This window comes from Dipodomys ordii, unplaced genomic scaffold (assembly GCF_000151885.1).
Source record: "Dipodomys ordii isolate 6190 unplaced genomic scaffold, Dord_2.0 Scaffold97, whole genome shotgun sequence".
In the NCBI taxonomy this organism is placed as follows: Eukaryota; Metazoa; Chordata; class Mammalia; order Rodentia; family Heteromyidae; genus Dipodomys; species Dipodomys ordii.
In genome coordinates this window covers 6,464,307-6,481,883 of record NW_012267313.1, presented here as the reverse complement: position 1 = coordinate 6,481,883, position 17,577 = coordinate 6,464,307, and the positions used below count along the sequence as shown (strand labels likewise).

The window sequence follows — 17,577 nt, the reverse complement described above, 5'->3', positions numbered from 1 at the left end:
CTAAAGACCCTCCAAGAAAAGTTAATATAGACTCCAAATCTTACCTAACACATTCCTGTTTTATTTAAAATCAGTAGACTGAGAGAGAAGCATGTCTATCTTTGTCTTTTGTTTACCCTTTTCACATTTCTGGAATGACAGATCTGTGAGTGAAAGAAAAATGTTAACAGGAAATAAAGATGCCAGATCAAGTAATTTTCCTTATAAAACTTCCTAACCATTTCAGGCTTTTTTGTTGAATGCCTGTGTCAGGGTGGAGAATTAAAAAGCAAATAACATTATTCCAACAGTTCACTAAGAGTGAAAATTGCCAACTCTGGGGACATGAGTTGATATATGTATGCATTTCACATGTACATTTATCTGCAGCTCTGGCATTACATCAATGTCAGCGATGGGCATCTGCAACTTAGGTCGTAGTTGTAATCTGCCCGCATGTGTCACCCACGGAAACTTAAGTTAGATAATGAAAGTAAAGCAGATTATATAGGCAATGTTTATTCTTTGTTTTTAAAGTCTAGTTTATTCTGTAACCCTCTTCCACTCTGGCTCCTGACTCCTAACAGAGGAGTTAAAACTGGCTTTATACTTTGCATCCCAAAGTATAAGCAGAGAAAGCATCCCTTAATCCAAAAAGATAAGAAATGGAAGATTTTTCAAGAACTTTAAAAGAGGCATTCTTTTAAGTTTATGCCAGATAACTTCAATCATACCCTATGGTCAAATCTGACCTAATCACATCTATAAAAATAGATTCTTAATATTGATGTTGACATCCAAGGAAAACAACCCAAGCAACTCCCTCCCGTGGTAACAGAGACATGTTCAATAACCATGCCAGTGCTGTTTTTTCTCCTTCTTAGCATTTTAATGTAAAAGAAGGGAGTGGGATTTCTGTGCCAAGATAGATTTTTAAGTCCTGAGATACATTTTGCCCAAAGAAAACTGATAATGCCTCAAGAATTTATGTGTTGAGTTCTAGGTGATCACCTGCCACTTTTTTTTAAACAATGGCTATTGCTAATCTCTATGTTACTTAAGCCCTTGATCCTACCCAGCTTCTATCCACTTTCTGCCCTGGTGTGAACAAATGCACGTGGCTTCTGCTATTAGGAAGAAAGAAAACAAAATAAAACCAACCATAACACTACCACAGGAAAACATCTTGAAATGATCAAGACACACAAGTTCTCTAACATCTTCTGCCCAGCCCCTTTGTCCCTTCAGGCTGGCAAATAACCTGGGCATATTATCCATCAATTCCTTCTCAAGTGCTGTCAGCAACCATATACATGTCTCCTTCCAATTATTATGAGTCCCTTCATTACTTTCTTACCATCTTCTCTCTTGTTTTGCTTTTTCTTGCCATACCGACCATGGGCTTCCCTTCTGAAGTGCCACCAAAGGCCTTCTCTCTAATTAACAAACAAAATGGCCTCATTTTCAGTCCCTCTGTTCTTGAACTTCTGAGATACCATATGACAACCATCCTCTTAAAAAAATTACCTTTGCCAGCATTGTCCTGGTGGTTCCCCTAAGTATCTCTTCTCAGTCTTTCTCAATCCATCCTCCTTTTCCACAGAACCAAGTGGTCAAGGTTTATCCTTACTCTTCTGCCTTTTCTGAGCCATCATTTCCTCTTATAAACAGCCCCTCAAGGAAAATTGGTTAGCTCATCTAGACATCTCTTCTATGGCCCAAAAGGCTTTCGCTGATACTAGTGACATTTTCTCATAAACCTTCAAATTCAAACACTTCTTTGTCTTTTTGCTTGTTTGTTTCCGTATCTTAGAGTTCATTTAGATTAGCATCATCTTACATGGTCATTTGTACATAGCTATGGCGCTATTGTGAGCCTCTGTTAGGGCTATCCTAGACATATACTAATTGTCTTTTGAAGCCATGGACTCCTGCTCCTACATTCTATTTGTGGCATCTCCTGGGCTTGAACTGTACACATATCCTTCCTGTCCTTCACCATGGTTACCCTCCACTTCTTCCTATTAACCCTGTTTGTTTACTAACTTCAGCAACGCTTCCTCTTCAAGGTCTTTTCATTGATTCTTTCCCTTTAATCCTTCTTCATCACACCAATAATTTAGCCAGAAGTTCTCAAGGTATGGTTAATAATCTGTATGACATGTACTTTTGGGAACACAGCTATGTGCATGCAACTGTGTATTGTTTGTGGCTGTCTTCATATATCAACTGGTGAGTGGTTAGTACAGTGATGGTTGGGCCAGAAAATTCAAAAGTATCTATAGTTTTGTCATTTATTTCTGAAAAATGTTTGACAGTTCCTTTTGAGTTCACACATTTAAGGCGGCTTAGGCTATTTCCTCATTGCCAGTTCCTAATCTTCCCACACTTAAATTCCTAACTATAGGTTAGGTTTCCAAAAGCATTGTTTGAAATACTCTCTTGTTCAAAAATTTTGAGAGCCTCAGAGCAGCAATCCCATACATCTCTGTGAGTTAAACAGTAGTGGACATCACACTGGCCACCCAGGGATATGAAGACATACCAGCTTATCTCCAAAAACCTTTTCAATCTGGCCTGAGCACTTCTCAGCTCCATTTCCCTTGCATACTTCCTCATGTTCCCAACGCTTCTGATCCAGAAATCCCACTGCACCCACCACACACAGCTCCTAGGCAGATCTTATTACCTTCTATTTTGTAGAACTCGATTCCATTACCTTCACTATATTGATTTGTTATCTTTCTTAAATTCTCAATTAGCTCTTTCTCTTTTCATCTCTGTTCCTTCAATAAGATATTAAAATATATTAACATGTCAGATAAACTCCCTCCAATACTTTGCAAGGAGACATAAATAACCCAGAGATATAAATAACTCACCATAAGCAGATGTCATGTCGTTTAGTGGCCCTCACCACCCTCGCTCCTTACAGAACACATTCGTGATATTTCAAGACATTTTTGATTTGTCACTAAAAGAAGGGGGGTGCTACTGACATCTAGTGGGTAGATGTCAGAGATGCTGCTAGACATCATATAGGTACAGGAGTATCTCCCACAAAGAATTAACCAACCCAAAGCATCAACCATGTTGAGACTGAAAAACATGAGTGTAGATGGAATATAGAAAGCTATACATCACGTCAACCTTAGAAAATGATAACTATTTGTTGACCTACTTTTTAAAGTATTTGATAGTTTTGATTACTTCAATGGAAATATCAAAAAATGATGTTTCAGTATATATTCACAAGTGGCTTTATTTATTATTTATTTGCTCTTTCTGTTCACTCTGTTGGATATAAACAGAGTAAGCAGTTCCCAAATATAGTATGTAATTGATGGAAATTTTGGAAGAAATTATATCAAAAGAGTAAGCTCTTGCTCTAAAATAAAGTGAACATACAGAAAGTTTCAAAGAGTAGATGAGTTGTAATGATGGGTTACTGGCTGCTATCACAAATAATTCTATAGGATCTCTAAGAATAGCATACTGAAGAATAATCAGCAATCTAATATTCTAAAGAACAACAGAGAAGAGGGATTAATTAAAGATTAAAAAGAGATTTATTGGGTTAACTCTAGAATTTCATTAGCTGTTATTAAATTAGCCTGTTTCCTGTAAGCAAATACAGTTTAGATGTAGATACATATATGAATTTCCAAAAATATTGTTGAAATACAATGTGGAGCCAATGGCTCTGTATTGACACAACTCATTTGTTGAAACAAACCTTTGATAATATAAATTAATTGACTTAATAATAATAAAATGTACAGGAATATTCAGGTGCTTTCTTTTTCTTTATTTTTCCTGTTCTCATTTTATTTTATGTCATTTTCACCAAAAGGTTTACTGCTGAGCCACATCCCATGGCATTCAGGCTCTTAATGTAAAACATTTCGTTAGAGAAAGGAATTCCATTGTGAACTATAACCTACTTAATATCCGCTAATATTTTATTTTATGACATATAATATTTAATATCAATAAACTGTATTTCCTCTCAAACTTTCTACCTTGATCATAAATTTAAGTCATACTCTCCCTCTGAATGAATTAGATAAGAAAGAAATCTATAGTAATATTCAGTACCATCAAAAGCAAACTTTAAAATATCTCAGAGATAAAGATAAAACAGACACTATATAAATGAAACATGTAGAGAAGATCTTTTAGCTGAATGTGAGGAAGGTAACAGAAATGACAGGGTTACCATGCATAAAGCAAATTCACAGTGATTATTAATAAAAATAACATTTTTAATTAAAGATATAGGACGAAATGGTGAACCAATGCAACAGTGATACTCACAAAATACTATGTTGGAAATGACCTTTATAATTGGGATCCAATGGGAAGAGAAAGAAGGAGGAAACAAGGGAGAAGGTAACACTGTTTGACAAGAAATATACTCATTTCCTTACTTTTGTAACTGTAATGCCTCTGTAAATCACCTTGAAAATAAAATAAAAAATAAAAAATTACAGTAAGGTATAATTGGCTAAACTTACATTGCTTCCATACAATTATGATCTATAATGTAAAATTGTATAATAGAATTTTAACTAATGTATGAAAATAAAAGCTTATGGTTGTGGTGTGTGTGTGTGTGTGTGTGTGTGTGTGTGTGTGTGTGTGAGTTCTGGGGTGTGAACTCAGGGCCAAAATACTGTCTCTGTGCTTTTTCACTCAAGGTCCATGCTGTAACCAATTGAGCCACAGCTCCACTTCGGGATGTTTCTGCAGGTAAACTGGAGATAAGAGTCTCACAGACTTTCCTGCCCAGGGTGGCTTCAAACCACAATCCTCAGATCTCAGCCTCCTTATTAGCTAGGATTACAGGTGTGAGCCATGAGCATCTGACTATTTGCCATTTTTTGCCCAGTTTCTTGAGAATGCTAGGCAGGCACTCTCTCACTGAGCTACATCCTCTACACATCTTACTTTCAGTTGTTTATCTTATAACACTCTCTATGCCAAACTGCAAAACAAGAGACAGACATAACACAACACAAACAGAAAAATATATATATTTAAGAATCAAGTTTATGATGATCATATTTCAGTGAACTATTTTTAGACTCCATGCATTTTTCTCCAAAAAGTCAACTATGAATTCATGAGATGGTAATAGACTGAGAATAATATTTTAACTTTCTATAATTTGTCAGGCCATTCATTTACCTACCTCAACAACAGAATATAAAAGCTTTTTGAGAAAACATTATTGAGCATCAGCAAGAATTGTTTCAAGAAGAGCACAACATGAAAAATACCTGTCATTATTCTTGAGTAATTCAGAATGTAGACACAGAAGCAAGTAAATAGAAAAGGTTTCAGTTGTAAGAGGTAAACGCTAGAGTGAAGATAAATCCAGAGCTCTCTGATAACACATTATAGTGGCTCCTGACTCTGTCTGGTGGGTGAGTCTTGTGGCTGTGGGGATAGACATAAAGGAAAGTTGCTCAAGGGGAGTCAACCTTAAATGAAGTCTTCAAGAATGACAGGTAAAGGAAAGGCCCATCTGGGAAGAAGCTGCATACCCAGCACTAGCAAATGAATAAAAACCCCAGAGGGGCTGGGAAGGTGGCTCAGTGATAGAGCGCTTGCCTTGCATGCATGAGGCCCTGGGTTCGATTCCTCAGTACTAGATAAGCAAAAAAGAAAAAAGCCGGAAGTGGTGTTGTGGCTCAAGTGGTAGAGCACCAGCCTTGAGCTGAAGAGCTGAGGGACAGCGCCCAGGCCCAGAGTTCAGGCCCCATGACCAGACCCCACCCCAAAAAAACAGAGAATCAAGGAGATTTAGAAAACAGACAGAAGACAGAAACGAGGAAACAAGTGATCCTAGTCTCAAATGCTTGACTTCGCACACAGTTCTCTCTAATGAAGAAAAAAGGGCCTGCAGAGACCAGAAGTAGAGTAGCAATATGATCAGAAAAAAAACTTCAGAAGTAACTTAGAACAGTCAAGAGTAGAAGATTCAAAGGAGCTGGAAGACAGGAACAGGCTTGGTAGAGATTAAATGAGGGAATGGCTAGAACTTTGAGATGGAAGGTGGAAGAAAGGAGGATGACTACCTGTTTCCTGACATAGCCTTCCAGTAGTGGATGGTTCTGCCTGTTTCCTGACATAGCCTTCCAGTAGTGGACGGTTCTGCTCCCGGAGATGGATAATATGGCAGCAGAGAAGAAAGGGAGAGAAAGTGGAAGAGAGGAAAGCTAGTCGTTTGTGGACCTAAGAACTTCCGGGAGAGGGTGGGGGAGGGGATGTCCAGAAAGTAGTTGGATAGGCAAGAATGAATCAATACTCATAAAAGAGCACTGACTATCTCCAGTGTTTGTAATAGGAGCTAGCATTTCTCAAGTGTTTCAGGCATGCGCAAGCACTCCATGAAACATCTTTTTGTCATTTTCTCCACTTGGAGATGACAAAGAGTTTGAGTAATTTCCCATTGGTCATAAGATATATAAGGGTCAGGATTGTGGATTTTATAACTAGAGCCCTTAACAGATTATACTCTGCTGTATCATTCAAAAATCCATTACAAATTTTAGGATCTGGTAAAATGAGTTCAGGCCCAATGTCTGATATTTAATAATGATATACTGTCTCCTTTATAGATGTTTAACCATCTGTAAAATGATAGCTGTTAGTACTCCATTACAAAAGATATGATGAGGACTGGAAAGAGTGTATAGAAAATGCTAGATGGAGTCCACACCTGCTGTACATGGCATCTGCTGTCTTATCTATGTCCAGAGGAAAAACTTCTACTCATAGGAAGACAGCTAACAATCTAAGAACATTACCCTTCATCTTTGGATGAAATTTAAGTTCATATGAATACTCTATATCTATATCACTTTTCTAAACATTTTTGAGACATTAATATACTCCTCAAATGTTGAAATGTTATTTAATTCAGATATAAATCATTTCAAGGTAAAGGGGTTGTTTCCCAGAGGATTTTTCTGATCTATTTCTATGGTGAATTCCAAAATGAGAATCGCTGAAATGATCAGGCATGTTGAGGTAATGGAGAGAGTTTTGACTTGGAGTCAGAAGACTAGTGTGAAGTCTCAACTCTGCCACTTACCCTGCCATGCCAGCATGAACAGTCATCTAACAGCTGTAATCACCCTTCTCAGACATATATGACCAACACACTGACCTATGTGTTTCTAAATTCAGCAAATAGAGTCAGGCTGAGAAGCAGGGAGGCTCACCCTAAATTTTTGGTCGTTAAACCTGGTTGCAAATTAGCATCACTGGGACTGTAAACAATGATTTAAAAAATAGCAATCCTAGAATACTACTGGAAGGACACTAGTAATATTATAAATCTACAATTTATAACTTCTGGGCATGTTTGGTGAGAGGTGATCTGAACCACCACTCTCTTTACCTTCAACTGAATTCAAACCTTCTTTTATATATACACACTCTGTGTGTATGTGTGTGTGTGTGTGTGTGTGTGTGTTTCTCTGTCTCTCTGTCTCTCTGTCTCTATCACAACTGTCTTAATCAACCATCCTGTCATGCTGAGATCCTGTGTGTTTCAGATATAAGTCCTAGGAGCCCACAAATCCTTCAGTCTCTAGGAAAATGGTGACACTGGTAGGATATTGGTAACCTAACATCTACACATCCACCTATAAATGTGTCCACCTGCACACAAACTGTTAACTAACCCTCATTGTATTAGAACAAAGTGCTGGTCACACACTCCCTGAGCATTGCCACTCAGCCCCCACCATCACCCAGAAGCAATCTGTAGTTAGAAACCTGTAGGCCAGCAAGACCAAAACACTGAGTGGCTGAGGGAAGAGACAGCAGTTGCGATGACTAGCACTCTCAATCAAAATTCATTCACTCGTAGTTTTATTTTTAATTGTTTTGAGGTCCCCAGAGCCATTTTTGTTCACTTTAGTAAATAAGCCTGGCAGTTTTTAAAGAATAACATCTCTACTACTTGATAGGCTTCATAGTGTTAGGGCATTTCAATGAGTTGTTACATTTTTCTTATAATGATCTACAAGAAGTTAATATATAATAGATAATAAAAGTAGACTAAGGTCATCTCTTTATGTAAACTGAAGACACAGTTATCACTTCTTTTAAACAAAGTATCTGTGAGAATGGGAGCTATGCAGCACAACCTTCTCCAGTTCACAATTGAATTCACTGTCCACATCTTTGCTAGAGCCACATTGTTATACACAAGTGTCTTATCCCCAGTGGCCTGATGGGAACCTAAGGCTTAAATCATGATCATGCAAGCTAATAGCATGAGCCAAAAGGACACCTTCCTGGTAAGAGCACATCTTCCACATGACATCGTTTAGCTGTCTGTGTGCAGGAAGTCTTGGGCAACAGACTCGGTAGTGTGTGGGTAGGGGAGGCTCTCCACTCACTGTCTCTGCTTTGCATACCATAAAGAATACTATTAACTTATACAGGCAAAGAATATTCCCTAGCAAGCCTTTCCCTCAGTAAAATCTGAATCTTAAAACAATTGTGAACAAACTGGTACGTTCTTGGCCTTAGAACAAACCTAGGAAAATAAAGAAAGCCCTTGAGACTGTGGTTTTCATCCATAAAATGAGCAATAGGCACTTTCTCCTACTATGCTTCCTTCTGATGGCCAACAATCTATGCACTATCCAGTGTTTGGGGATCAAAACATAACAAAGGAAGTACATTAAATTGTTCAGCCTGTCTAACATACTCAGCACGATTTCAACACCCTGGTCTTTCAACCTCTAGCTTTCCAAGTGGAAAATCAAGAGAGACATTGAAATGTGACAGCATCGTAAAGCAGTACCAGCATACTTCTTGAAAGGTCTGCTTCATGGTATTAAAAGAAAATTTAAAACTCAACAAAAAATATGTTTAACAAAAATCTTGCTGTTTTAGTATATTTCTTTTAAGTATGCTTTGCAGTAGTCTCACCAAAAGTATTTATAAGCAAAGCTGAGATAGAATGAAGACTTACTGATTGCTCATTTAAATCCTGGGAGTCTTCCATGTGGTTTGCTCACTGCTCCTGCTACAGCCAAGTAGAAGCAGCTCCCTTCAATTAAAAAGTGGGCTATCTAAGGGAAAAAAGAAATAGAGAGAAAAGTAAAGGGTTATCTTTTCCATTCATTTTTTAAATTACCAATGCATATTAAATTCTAACATGTCATTTGTATAAGTTTTTTGAAGAATGAAAGTCACTAATATTGTCTCAATATCCAATCTAAATAACAAGTTTACAAATAATAGCATGGTCAAAATTGATTTAGGAGAACAGTTACTCAGAAATTTTGTAGGTAGAAGTATTTGAAGATCATTTTGGAGACATAATCTAAAATAAAGAAGACCCTACTTTGCTGAGACATCTATTCAGTCACCGCTAGATTTAAAAATATCAAAAAAAAATCAAGAACCTACATTAGTCAAACATTTCTAAAAGCATATACAGTAGACGGAGAAATGCAATTTGTTATTGGAGTGTGATAGCTTTTATTATAGAATTATTAGAGGTTCACATTTGCTTGTAAAGAATGAAATGTTAGGGCTGGGAAGGTGGCTCAGTGGTAGAGCGCTTGCCTTGCATGCATGAGGCCCTGGGTTCGATTCCTCAACACCACATAAGCAAAAAGAAAAAAGCCAGAAGTGGCGCTGTGGCTTGAGCTGAAGAGCTGAGGGACAGCGCCCAGGCCCAGAGTTCAGGCCCCATGACTGGACCAAAAAAAAAAAATTAAAAAAAGAATGAAATGTTATGAAATACACACCGATTTTAAAAAGAATAAATATAAGACTGAAGAAAAAGTTCTCACATACAGGTGTGAGAAGGGGAACTGTTCAGTTAGCAACTCTGGAAAAAAAGTTAATCTTTATTTCATGCTACGCCATATCAGGTGACTTTTTTCCATATGCCTAGATAAATACAATATTACTTTCTCCATTCAGGGACACTGAATAAGGAAAGCCAGATAATATGAAAATGGTTACCGGGTCAGTTAAAACTACAGCATAGAGTGAGCATAAATTAGACATGTAAGTAGGCTCTCCCAGTGGCCTCTGTGGCTTCTGTAGGATTAAATTTCATTGCCAGCCTCAGTAACCTGTTTAAGGGAAGACAATGTTGTGTTATTGACAAGAGCTCTCTACAGTATCTAGCTCAGTACCTGGAAAGTTTTAGGCATTTCATAAATGTTGATGGACTAACACAATATCATAAAAATCATACAGAGTATATCTGATGGCATAAATAATAGACAGCCAATAACTGCTATTTTAGAAATTCTTTCTCAAAGATACAGGTTCTTTAAAAAAAATGTTTCACCTTCATTCTTCAGCTACCTGGCTGGCTCCAATATACTTTTTAGTTTGTATTGGGACAAAGGAGCATTGGGAGAAGAGTTATTAACTACTTTTGGACATTTTAATTCTTCATAATATTCAATATTGAAAATTATTTCTTAGATAATTTCATACTCGCTTGATCTATTAATAAAATCTACTTCTAATAAAATCATCATTGATAACAGTTAAACACATTGATAACATAAAATCTAGCATGTTGTATTCATTTCCCAGGATTTTTCTAAATACCACCAACTGGGTGGGTGACTTAGAGAAAAAGAAATGTATTTGGGGACTGGGAAGGTTGCTCAGTGGTAGAATGCTTGTCTTGCATGCCTGAGGCCCTGGGTTCAATTCCTCAGCACCACATAAGCAAAAAGAAAAAAGCCGGAAGTGGCGCTGTGGCTCAAGCCTTGAGCGGAAGAGCTGAGGGACAGCGCCCAGGCCCAGAGTTCAGGCCCCACGACCAGACCCTCCCCCCAAAAAAATGTATTTGGTCACAGTTCTACAAACTAGAAGTTCTAAATCAAGATATCGGCAGATCTCTGCTTAGATGCAGGAAAGAATTGTTCTTTGTCTCTTCTGGCTTTGGGGCTTGCTGGCAACCCTGCGCAGTTGTTGGCATATAGAATCATCATTCCAATCCTGGCTTCATCATCACATGGCATTCTTCCTTTCTCACCTGGACTTCTGTGTATGTGTATCTCTGTGTCCAAATTTTTACCCTTTTTTACACCAAGCCTTAGACAAGGGCCAAGCTAATCCAATAAGACCATAGCTTGACTTGAAAACAACTAGAAAGACTATTTCCAAATGAGCCCATATTCACTCATGGGAGTTAGAATAGAACTTAAGTATAATGTTTAGGATACAATTCACTGACATCATCTATAAAATGATTGCATGAAAATTATTTTAAGATGTGATTAAGTTTGAACATAGTATTTCCAGGAAGGATATATTGATTAAGAAATATGATTATCAGGAAAAAAAGTGATCATTTTCCAAGGCACCCATGAATTCATAGTGCTGTCCCTAAATTGAGGAAAATTAAAATGAAGACTTCATTGGAAATTTCTTGCAGCACAAGAAAATTAAGCAAAAAACTGTCCCTCTTGACTAACCATCAGTTCAGAATGTATTTAGTGTCCTAGCTGGGTAGTTATTTCCATTAATGTTCCATGTTACAAGAAAATACTTGGCTTTATATTTCCTTGAAATTTAGACTAATAGTTATTTAGCTTGACTTTTAGCAGTAACATGATTTTCATTCTTTGCCAAACTCACAAAGGTACTAAAATATTATGAGCCTAGTGATTTCACATTAGTGAACTAAGTAAAACTGCATGGGCTAATTGCAGACACAGTATTATTTTACATCATAATTTAGCAATGGTTGTTATGCTAAATCCTTTAACATTTAGTTTTCACAAATATATGAGCAAAGGCTGAGAACAATCTGTGAACCAAGTAAGAAAAGTATTACCTTATAAGAAAGATATAAAATTAAGGAATAACAGTAACCCCATGCTATTTTATGAGGCAATAATCTAGTTCCCAGTTCCACTGCATGGCCAGTCCCCCAGAAAAGGTGAGTTTTAAACAGAAATCATAGCAACCTCTCCATTCCATGTAAGATTATTCCCCAACAGCTAAGTTTCAATATACAGACAGCTCCTCCCAGCTTTTCCTTTAACTTTGCTGTAGGGGTGAGCTATAAACTCCTGTGTCTTAAAAAAATTACAATAAAAAATTCTATAGTTCTTTTATTTCGAATATATGTGATGTATCTATATACCTATATACATATATACATATATGTATATATATTTATGTGTGATGATTCTAAGAAATGGAACAAGGGACTGCAGACTGGTCCAGATGGTGGAGACATCAAGGGCCTCTCACCCCTAAAGTAGTATGGACTTAATTCTGTCTTTCAAATAAAACTATGTCTTCTAGGCATACCTTACATTGGCAAAGACTCATGGATGTGAAGAGCATCTCTGTGCCTTGGGTGACACAGGATCGGGATGGAAGTTGTGCCTGTGAAAGTGTAACTCTAGATTTGCACACAAATGGCACTGTCTTCCACCGGCCACTGAAGCCTGACCCCCTGGTCTTCGTCACGGATGCCTGGCCTACCCACTCCCTGCGTTCAGGGATAACCAGTGCTCTCAGTATGTCCTAGAGTTCACACAGGACCCTTCACAGATCTCTCTTCTCACTACCACTCCAGGAGTGCAAGTTCTCAGGGATCTTTGCCTACACCGAAGCAAAACCTTGTATCTATTTATTTTTGCTTTGCAAGGGTTCCTTCTTCCCTCTAACCCTGTACTTTAGGCATCATTTGTTTCAGTGCAACTAGCCTGACACCCAATTTTACAATACCAATCTGCTTGTATTCTCTTCAAACCATTCAGAGCGTGACTCCATCCTGGGTATCCATGAGACCCCTCTGCCATACAGTGCCTTGAAGAGACCCGAGAAGCCTGATGCATTTATTTCTGGGGACAACTGTCCATGGTGGGAGCTCTGAGGAAGACGTTTCTCTTGCTTCTACCTTAGTCCTGCCCTATCGTCACTGCCATTTCTTCACCCTGTCACTCACATCACTTGTCTTCCAGCCAGAGGTGGGGGCGTGTACGCTGAGTTTCTGGGAAAATGTAAACACCTGAGGCTATGATTGCCTGTTGCTGCAGGAAAATGAGAATAAAAGACTCCATTCCCCACTCAAGTTCCAAATGTCTACCATATTCTTGGAAAAGCTTTTAACAATCCTGGGCTGCCTAGTCTTTGGGGACAGTAGTGTGTAGATTCTGGGATGGAAAGGAAGGTGTGAGAATCATGCTACCTGGGACCCATTATAACCCAGATCTGTTTGGTTTTGTGCCAGTACTGGGGCTTGAACTTAATGGCCTGCGGTTGCTTTGTTTTGTTTTGTTTCTGCTCAAGGCTTCTATTCTACCACTAGAGTCACAGCACCACTGCTGTTTTGGGGGTAGGGAAGAGTAGTTAATCGGAGATCAGAGTCTCCTGGACTTTGCTGCCTGAGCTGTGATCCTCAGATCTCAGCCTCCTGAGTAGCTGGGATACCTGAGACAGGCTATGACCCAGATCTTTCAAATCTCTGTGCCTCTGCAGTTGTTGGGCTATGGGAAGGTACCTACGCATTATCTTCGTAATATTCAAAACAGTTTGATGATAGCTTGGCATTTGTATTCTCAAACTGCAAGTACATTTTCAGTATTTTGTAAGGAAAAAAATATTAAGGCTGGTGGGCATGGTAGTGCACGCAGTCCCAGCACTGCAGAGGCTGAGGCAGGAAGAGTAAGAGTTCGAGAGTTCGAGAACAGCTTGGGCTGCATAGCAAAAGGCTGTCTTCAGCCCCGCCCCCAAGAAAAACCAAATTAAGGTTTGTTCACATGGGGGTACAGTATACCCATATATTATATATCTATTACAGGGATCTATATTCAACTTAGCCATTAGGTACATTCCCCAGGGTTTCTTCAGTTACACTAAATTACTTGTATCTAATGATTCATCTTGCTTAGGACACAAGCCTGAGAAAATATCGAGTTATTATTCCTCCTTCAATGGCAAAAGCCACTAGAATGTGAAACTCGGGAGCTTTTTACAGATATGTGGGAAAAAAGCTGGTCTGGGGAGAGAGAGACAGAGACAGAGAAAGAGAGAAACAGAGAGACAGAGAGAGAGAGAGAGACAGAGAAAGAGGGGGGGAGCTCATCCAGAAAGAGGAGCAAAGCTAAAATAGGCAAGATCACCCTGGCTGGAGCAGAACACCTCGATCATGTTACTCCCAAAGTCTCACCATTTCTCTGCTCTTCCTGCTGCTGGGTCGTCCAGCTCTTCCTTGCATTTCACAAGCTCTTCCCATCATCTCTGATTCTGTTTTCTTCTTTATTAATCATATTGCCCCAGCATGAAGCTGCAATGGCCCATCTCCACGTCCATTCCATTGTTGACAAATTATAGCTGGGAACAACTGTGCAAAAGGACATTGCTTCCCAGCCTCCGTGTACCTAGTTACCTATGCTGCCCTCCATCTTCTATTAATGGGGCTGTGAAGCTGGGTCAGGCCCTAGCTGGCTCCAAGTGCTCAGGCATCAGGCCAGAGAGAGAAAGCCAACAGCACAAACAAAGAACACCTAGCTCCAGTTCTATGGCCAACTGTTCAGAGAGGTGGAGATGAGCATTCTTGGACCATGCACGTGACTCTCTTCCCTGCCGGTAGAAGAAAAACAGCTGAGGTGTCCAAGAAACAGATCTGGGTGAAGAGTAATGAGCACCTTGCCTGATTTCAAGCTTCTTAAATGGAGCCAAGCTACAAACTAGAAGCTGAGCTATTTATTCTTGAGTTGTTTATAAGGATAGAATATGGACTTTGCAAAATAGTCCTTTTATTTTTAACAAATAATAGATACTCTGTATTATCTTTGTGTGTGTGTGTGTGATTGTGGGCCTGAACTCTGGGCCTGGTCACTGTCCCTGAACTCTTCAGCTCAAGGCTAGTGCTCTAACACTTGAGCCACAGTGCCACTTCTGGCTTTTTCTACTTATGTGGCGCTGAGGAATCGAACGCAGGCGGACCTCATGCATGCAAGGCAAGCACTCTACCATTGAGCCGCCTTCCCAGCCCCACAAAATGGTCCTTTTAACCCAAAACGCTTAATAATATAATGACAATAGAGGTTAAGTCTGGGGGCATGACTCAGTGGTAGAGCAATTGCCTGATACATGCAAAAGACCTGGGTGTGATCCCCAGAACTGTAAAATAATAATAATAATGGTGTTCATCATCATAACAAGGTTAATATTTCTCATGCTAGAAAATTACAAGCTCAACTTCAAGACTATCATTTAGTTCATCTGTGGTCAATTCATTTGATTGTAAAAATCTGCCTGGAATTAAAAATTATGATCACTTGAATTTTTCACAATCAAGTTCAACTGAGCATTTCTGTTTTGTTTGTATAAGGTAATAGTTGATGGTTAGCTACTTAGATTAAAAAACACAAAAGTAGCTGTCATTGAACTTTCCCAGGAAGATATCTGAAAGAATTTTGAACCCAATCAAGTTTTCCCACCTTTAAAAATGCTCTGCATGCTCTGAAAACCAACGCCCCTTCTTTCATGATGACCCATGTCACCATTTCAGCCTGCTCTTTGTAAGTTAACATTGCTGAGAATTTCATATATTCAACAGTGGTACAACTAGCTTTCCTGCAGCTTAACAGAGAAGAAAATAAGTGAGTCCTTTCTTAGAATCAGTTTGTATTTCTTTTTCAACCATAAATCTTTCTCCCATGTAAGCTAGGAATCTTTTCTGATGAAGACTATAAGACTGTATATATTACTTCACACACGTCTGATGACTTTATGCCTCTCCTGAGGAAAATGTATTACACTTCGAAAGAACTCAAAACTGGATCTCCCAAGTTCAGTGTTTAACTCATGAAATCCCAGATAAAAGATAGATTTGATAGAATAGTAATTTTGAGACTCCAAGTAAAAATTGGGTTAGAACACATTTATGTTTGATTCTTTGGCTTTATTACTGGTTTTACCTGGGAAAAATTCAGTGATATCTCTAAATATCATTCTCTTTATTATAAAGTCAGGATGCTAACAACATTTGCGCATTGGATTGTGTTAGGAGTAGATGCAGTAATCTATTTCAAAAATACGAACGGCTCTGATTAGTAGCGAGAGATGAAAACATTCTTTCTTACATTTTTCACTTCCTATATTAAATGAAAACATTGCAACATTTTCAACTATATGTATAGTAGTATGTATGTAGGTTTTTGCACAAATATGATTTTCTAACTTCTCAACTTCAAATCTTATATTCATCTTAAATTTCCAGGAGTATTGACCAACTACATCTAGTAGTACATGACATTTGTTTGTTTGTTGTTTGTTTACTTATTTATTTGATGTGTTTAAGTGCTTGGGAAAGGATCTAATTCAGGGTTTCATACATGATAGACAATGCTCTATTACTGTACTGCATCCCCAGCAGTACACAATAATCAGAAGTTACCAGTATTACCAGTTCTTTGAACTCAGATAAGTTTGCAAAAATAAAACATACCTTAAATAACTAGCATTTGATTTGTCATTCCACATGACATTAGAGTTAAGATTGTTTTTTTTTTAATGACACAATCAATACAGGATTGTACTTGGGTATAGGAAAAGAAAAGCAAGAAAAGGATAGAGCAGTCAGTGTTGCTGTGATGCTAAGAAGTTAAAATAGGTAAACGCAAGAGCAAAGTATAAAGAAGTAGGAGATGAAGACCACTGGTTATCATTGTGATCGCCTTGAACCACCCAGTGAAGGAACTGAAGACTAGCATGTGTGCTGTCATTACAGCAACACATCTGCTTCTGATTTCTGGAAAATGAATATCAGCACAAAGTTAAGAAGCAATATGGAGGCTATTATGATGGCCCAAGTGAAAGGCCCAGAGGCCTAGACTGCCATGCAGCAAGAAGAAGACATGGGATCATGCCCAGTCAGGACAAAATGACTTTGGGGGTCAAAGTCATTTTAATTCATCGGAAATTGATCACATGGAAATTTTGAGAGGAGAAGCTATGTTTATGTTTACAACGGGTTATTTTTTTTCTTTAGCTTTGTTTTATGTGCATGTAAAAGGAAGAGTTAACCCAAAGAAGAGGGTCATTTTTTTTATTGAAGGGAGACTAGAAAAACTCAGCCTCGTCAGACTAGCAAGAAAGCAGGGGCTGTGGTGGAGGAGCAAAAGAAAACAATCGCTTGAGATAAATCAAAACCTCAGAGTTGTACGAATGTAAATTATAAAATTTTACTGCATGATATAGAAAGCTTAAGCCAAAAATAATACCAAGGTCCTAGAGACGTGAAATTTCTTGCCTTTAGGGGAAGCAAGAACAAAATTGCTCCATAGAAAAGAAAGAGAAATCTATCAAAACATATAAGCTACATAAGGAAATGAAGTGCAGTAAAGCAAATGCAACAGAAGGTAAATTAGTCAACCAAGAATTCAGATTAGAGATCTTTTAAAAATAGATAATAGCCGGGCACCAGTGGCTCATGCCCGTAATCCTAGCTACTCAGGAGGCTGAGATCTGAGGACTGCGGTTCAAAGCCAGCCCAGGCAAGAATGTCCATGAGCCTCTTATCTCTAATAAACCACCAGAAAACCAAAAGTGATGCTGTGGCTCAAG

The 17,577-nt window shown here is 38.4% G+C and overlaps 1 protein-coding gene across 6 annotated transcripts in view; it reads right to left on the bottom strand.

Annotated features, from left to right (window-relative positions):
• The window catches only part of Eya4 (EYA transcriptional coactivator and phosphatase 4), a 198,368-nt gene extending 189,286 nt beyond the window's left edge, over window positions 1-9,082 (bottom strand). For all 6 annotated transcript variants that reach the window (XM_013026795.1, XM_013026796.1, XM_013026797.1 and 3 more), the window contains exon 1: window positions 8,981-9,082. In XM_013026795.1, coding sequence (XP_012882249.1) covers window positions 8,981-9,013 — 33 coding nt within the window. In that variant the 5' untranslated portion in view covers window positions 9,014-9,082. The remainder of the gene's footprint in view (window positions 1-8,980) is intronic.
• Between the last annotated feature and the right edge of the window lie 8,495 nt (window positions 9,083-17,577).